Consider the following 6,520-nt stretch of genomic DNA (forward strand, 5'->3'; position numbering starts at 1 on the left):
GGTTTCCACCTTCTTGTCATTGGCTTCTATCTTCTTCTCGCCCGATTCAACCCTCTTTGTGAGGTCCTCGAGCATTTTTATAATGGCGGGGTCGGCTGCCGTCCCGTTGTTTCTTGATCTTTCCGGTACCTGCTCTGCTTGGGGAGCCGTTTCCGGTGCTACCGTGCTGGGAGTTTTTTGGTGACTTTGCAGCTGAGCAATCGCAAGCTGTTGCGCCTGTAACATTTCAAAAATAACGTGAAGGCTAACTTCCTGTTCTTCCCTAGCCGGAGTTTTTTGAGCTTCTTGTTGAACTCCTTGGTATATGCTCCTGTTGGTGTGGGAACTTATTTCGACGTGTTGAGCGTCGCGCGAGACCGCATCCATGGGAATTGGTTCTTGCGTGTCCCCAGGGTTTCGTGGTGGTACACCAACACCTGGAACAGCTACACCATTTTCTCCATGGTCCTCAAGATTGTTGTTTTCACGTGCGTTTTCTGAGTTGGATATTTTGACCTGAAATCAAAGATCTTGGGCAAGAAAAAGTGTGAAAGATAACTTGCGTTATGTAGAAAACCAGCAAGAAAACAATCACTATTATTTTTAGCCCCACGGTGGGCGCCAAACTGTTTACCTTGAAAATGGTAATAACAATTAGATTTGATTTTGTGGTTCTAAAAATATGTGATCTATTTTTATGCTAGTTGTTAAGCAGTAGATGCTAAGTGACGAGGTTCGAAAATAAGATAAGAGATCGAAGATGGCTTTAGAAACCAAACCAAACGGTACCAGACAGTTGAGAATCTGGGCCTCGAGCTAGCGCGTGTGGGGCCTCGATGCCAAGTTAGATGCCCGGCTAAGGGTGGTCGATGGAGGATTAATGACTACTAGGGTTGTGATTGCAGCTCTTTATGACCAATAGTAAGCAATAAATGAAGAACGATCAATGATATACAATAAATGTAAATAGAGCAATAAATGTAAGCAAGAGAGCCAAATAGAGAGTATGTTTAAGTTAGAGAGCAGAAAGAATGTTCTTGTATTTAATGAAGTATCTTGTGTGTTCTTACAAAATGACAAGGATCCCCTTTATATAAGGAGGGAAAATCCCATCATAGTACATGGATAATTATTACAAAGAGACATAGCTGGAACAACTAAATACTAGTCTGGTACAGACTAGTGTTTCCCTTGCAGGTTTTGTCAGTCTTGATCATGTGCCTTGGGAACCTCCCGCTGGCGCGTCGCAGTCGTTGGTTTGTACTGCCTCGTGGTCGATCATCACGAACCCTCGGGGTCAAACTCCGAGCTAGACTTCGAGCCTCCCGAGGGTGGTCTTTCTCGAGGCGCCCTAGTGATCACAAAATCGAGCCCTCTGATTTTCACCATATACAAATTATTAGCAGGATTGTGACATATAATAAAAGAACTTCTTCTGTTTAGACTTTGAACTAATTCACACCACTCATTTGGAAAAATAATATAATAATATTTGTATTTTAGATTAACATTAAATGGAAAAAAGCTAAAAAAAAAAAAAAAAAAAAGTTGAGCAAAGAGGAGAATAGAGATAATGTGATTCTATTACACTTCAAAATTTATTTGGTAAAATTAAGTAAATAGATAATCCTCAAAGATATTCTTGAAAATTTAAATAACGAAATAAGTTTAAGAAATAGTCATACAAGATAAAATCAAGTTAAATTTCAAGAGTAACATAAAATTATATAATTGTATTTTATTACACTGGTAAGTTACAAAAAATTCATATGACAATTTAATAATACTAACGAGAAATAGAGCCAAAATCTTCTAGAAACCTCCAAATCCGAACATACGCACAAGTCCGAAATCATCATACGAGCATATTGAAACATCAAATCACGATTCCAAATTGTTTACTCAAAAGTCAAACCTTGGTTAACTCTTCCAACTTAAAGCTTCCAAATCAATCCCGAACCTCTCAAACATCAAAACCAACCATACACACAAGTCATAATGTGCCATACTCAAATCATCGAACGGAGTGCTAAGACTAGAAAAGACTAGTCGGATCATTACAGGAATAAAAAAGGAATAAAATACAAATTTCCGAGAAAATATAAAAAATATAAGACATATAACTAGAATTACTATGAGAAAAGTCGTAAATATACACATAACTTAAATCATAATAAATCACATACTAAAAAAAAAAAAGAATTCCAAGCGATAACGTAAAAATTGTATATATTAATTAAATTTCTCATATAGAAAATTTTAGTTAATAAATAGAACTTATATGGTCTAAAACAAGATATAAAAATTGTATGACTATAGATCATCTCATTAAAGGTAAAATGAGAAGTTTAGAGTTAAATTATATCTTAAAGTATAACATTCTTTTCGAGTCAAATTAAAATGAAAAGTATAACACATAAGTTGGACAAAATGAGTGGTACTTTTATATAAACTAGTTTTTAGTGTACGTGCGTTTCACGTGTCTATCGTGTTAATCAATAAAAATATATACAAAAAGATTATTCTGCATGTACCCCATACACTTCTAGAATCTAGGTAAACTAATCTTCGTAGGCCGTCAGCCAAACACTCCTATTTTAATCCCTTTTTTGAGTCTTATGTTTCTTCTCATCTCGAAAATTTTCATTTAACTCTAACTTATGCATTACATGAGAAAGTAGGAACACTCTAAAAGAACTCATTCCACCTAATCTCTTTCTAAATAATTATATTTATGTATTACATAATTATATATATATAGATCAAAGTAGAATATAACATTTCAAAATCATGTAAGTAGAAAAGTTAAAAAAAAAAAAAGGAAAAAAGGATTCTACGTTTTTGTTTGACAAAGATGCCGAAAATTACCCATAACAAAAGTAGAGGAGTTTCCTTTTGATGTATTGTCCTTTTTTATTTATGTATAGGAAAAATTAGAATTTAAAATAATTTAATTCCTTCTTGAAATATATATCTTTTAATTAACTTAAGATTTTAGGAATTGAAGACATTTAGTTCCTTCTCTAAAACGTACTTTTCTCATTTATTTATGGTAGAAATTTTAGAAATGTTTTTCACTTTTATAAATCAAGGTCCTAAATAGAAAAGTAATTAAATGAGTATTTCTAAATATTAGGAAAGTAAATTGAATGATTAATACTATATATAGGAAGATAATTAAATGACTATTTTGTCCAGTGCGAACTCTAGTTTAAAGGGGTAAAAAAGACGAACGACATTTCGCTAAGGGCCTTCGTGTTTTTAATATAACTAATCTCTATGTACGTGCTTTGCACGTAAATATTTAATCAATTTTTTATATGAATCTTTGATATAGCAATTGAAGTGAAAAAACGAAGAAGCAAAAATTGTTATAATACTTGAAGTCGAAATGCAAATATAAGTAATTTAGTTAAGTTAATTAGATAATATATCCATTTATATCATAGAAATATGTAGTGAGATCGTTTCTTATCTAATACTTTCTTTATAGATAATATTTTGGGTGTATTTTCCTTTTGATTCTTTGGTTACTCCATCTTGATCTATTTACGACATTAATATCTCTCCTGGAAGTCAAATATATAGTTATTCGTGTGAGAAAACATATAATGACAAATACAACCCCATATTTTGGGATTGTTAGCCCCTGTGCTTTAATATTTATTGTTTAAACACAAGCGTACTGAGATTTATTTGTACAGAAACTATTACAGTAATTGTTTTTCATTACCCTGGAATTGTAGTAGCTCGATCGTTTCCCCAGAGCATCTCCTTACATCTTACTCTTTGCCTTAGTATTGCTAAATCCCTAATGTTCCAATAATTTCTCGTAACCCCACCTTTTCCTCATTAACCTAAAAGACTCTTTGGAGTCCAAATTAAATCTATAGGAATTTTTTTGAAAAATAATAAGATGTCATAGGGTATAGTTTTTTCTTAAAATACATATATTGATCTATATCTATTATATTTATTACCTTGAATTATCTTAGGTTTGTTTATCTAATCCATGTAAAGTTTATTTGTGATTTGTTCAAGAATGTTTAGGTTAGATTTAGAATAAGGATAAGTTATTAACATCTAACACTATCAGTAGGATTTGATGTTATGTGAAAAATAAAATTTAGGGTACATGTTTTTTTATAAAATTATTCTATGTTTATTATATTTATTGCCGTGAATGATTCTATATTAGACTTCAAGAAAAAAATTCTGTATGACAAAAGAGAAAAAATTATAATATGTAGAACTCTATCGTATATAGCACTTTGGATGTGTAATAATTTCTATAAGTTTAGATTTTTTCCTTTTTCTTTTTGTAGTATAGCTTTTTAAACCAAAAATAGAGTTTGAATAAATGATGTAATCCATACTTAAATGATTTACAATTATATCCTTAATTTATACAAATATTTAAGGTCATAAAAGTCGATCAATATTTAGGGGATATTTTAGTCGTTGAACAGTTAAACTAAATTATTCGTGCTTTTATAATAATATAGATATAGATAGATAGATATAGATGTACTTTTTATTTACAAAGATAAAAATCGTTAATCAAATTTATATATAATGACCTTAATGCAATAAAATAAAAGTTAAGGATCATCCATGAAATTAGACTTAATTAAACCCATACAAATCTTTTATAGTGACGGAGATAGGGCAAAAACTCTTCAGTGCCAATGGGAGATTCAAAGAGTACACAGTCGCGCAGCCACAAGTTGAAGGTTCCTCGCCATGTTCGGAACATGAGAAAGACACAATCGTTTTTCGATTATCTGACAGAAGAACTCCTTAACGAAATACTCATTAGACTACCATACAGTAAAGAAGCAATTCGATGCAAATTGGTATGCAAACGCTGGTTTTCTCTAATCTCCTCTCATTACTTCGTCACCTCTTTCATTAATCATCGCCATAACAAAAATCCACCCTTTACCCTAGTTTTCCATAATGAACAACATGCACAATACGTGGAGTTTCACTCCGTACAGGGTTTATCAAAACATGTGGATTTGAGATTTCTCTCAGCAGGTTGGAATAAAAGTGAAATTTGTTTAGAAGCATCCTGTGGTGACTTAATTTTATGCTCTGTGATGAATAATTACATGAAGTCATCATCTACTATGAATTATTATATCTGTAATATTGTGACTAGGCAATGGATTGCTCTTCCTCCAGCCCCTTCAGGAAGAGGACATTTTGGTGAAAACGTTGGTTTCTTGATTGAGCCTAATTCTAAGGATAATCACCAGTACATGTATCTGGTGTTACGATTTATTCCTTGTGGTTATTCTGAGTTTCTTATAGAAAAGTTTTCGTCTGAGCAAGGGAAATGGACCAAATTGGTTGTTACATCTCCCCGGATTTTGAATTGTTGGTGTAGTACTCATAAGATTTCACTTATTGCCTGTGAAAAGATGTTATTTACAACGGTTCATGAGACTAGCATTATAGTTGACTGTATTCTCGCATTTGATCCATTCAATGATCCTGCCCCATTTCTTCGTATTATTGATTTACCACTTGAGGCTCGACATATTGGCGGTGTATGTAAATTGGGTGTATGTCAAGGTCGTCTACGATTTTCTCAGATAGTTTTCCTACAAGCTTCTCCAAGTAGATATCCTTCTATAAGTATATGGGAGCTTGAGGATTACAGAACGGGGAAGTGGTGTTTGGTGTACAAGAAAATCCTAACTAACCCAGCATTAAGATGCCCCCTCACACTCCGTTATGATTCCACAGACATGAATCCTGAAATTTGTGTGCTAGCTTTCGACCCATATAATGAGAATCTTGTATATTTTCTTGTTGGTTACTCTGTTGTTGCATACAATATTCAGACAGAGAAAGTGGAAAACTCTAGCTGGCCTTCTCTATTGATCAAGCTGCAAGGATCGACGCGAGAACTAACAACATATTATGGTTCAAATGTGTTACCACTTACCCAAAACTGGTGGCCAACACCAGTACTAAGACAACCCCTTTAATCTTAAAACTTCATATCAAAGAGTGAGATGTTTTCTGTAAGCGTGAAATCTCAAGGGTCAGTGGTGCTGTATCGCTAGAAACTGGATAAATAATGGGCCTGTTCCTTTAACCTTCTCCACTTAAATAGGCTTTTGTTGGCTGGTTGAGTCTTGGTCATTTGAGGTTGAATTGCTGATCATTGTTCTTTTCTTCTTGTGTCCAGATTTAGTTCATTCAGGATGTTTTAGGCCTATGCTATAATGTTGAACTCAAAGCATGCTGAATTCGAATCGTTTTATTTCTTGTTTAGCTTCGTAGTTGAAGACCTTTCTTTCATGTTTTGTGCTCATACTTTTGATTTTAACTACTCTGTTAGACCCACTGTTCAGTATTGTCATTCCTATAACTTTTATACTGTAAAAACATGTTATACAATGTACTTGCATAATCTAGTATCTTTCATGACGCCTAATGTTGTCTGCAATAATCTCGTGTTAAAGCTCGCATGTAGCGACCGTGTTCCTTTATAACTTTATAGATATTATGCTTGAACAGTACACAA

The 6,520-nt window shown here is 33.2% G+C and overlaps 1 protein-coding gene across 1 annotated transcript; it reads left to right on the plus strand.

Annotated features, from left to right (window-relative positions):
* LOC109230209 (F-box protein At3g26010-like) lies at positions 4,668 to 5,978 on the plus strand. The gene has a single exon (XM_019395734.1). It carries the CDS (start codon positions 4,668 to 4,670, stop codon positions 5,976 to 5,978), a length of 1,311 nt encoding a protein of 436 aa, XP_019251279.1.

The sequence above is a fragment of the Nicotiana attenuata genome, chromosome 7 (genome assembly GCF_001879085.1).
Source record: "Nicotiana attenuata strain UT chromosome 7, NIATTr2, whole genome shotgun sequence".
Classification (NCBI taxonomy): Eukaryota; Viridiplantae; Streptophyta; class Magnoliopsida; order Solanales; family Solanaceae; genus Nicotiana; species Nicotiana attenuata.

What these genes read in the sequence shown, in the direction of transcription:
- LOC109230209 (XM_019395734.1), top strand. Translation starts at nt 4,668, where the DNA reads ATGGGAGATTCAAAGAGTACACAGTCGCGCAGCCACAAGTTGAAGGTT.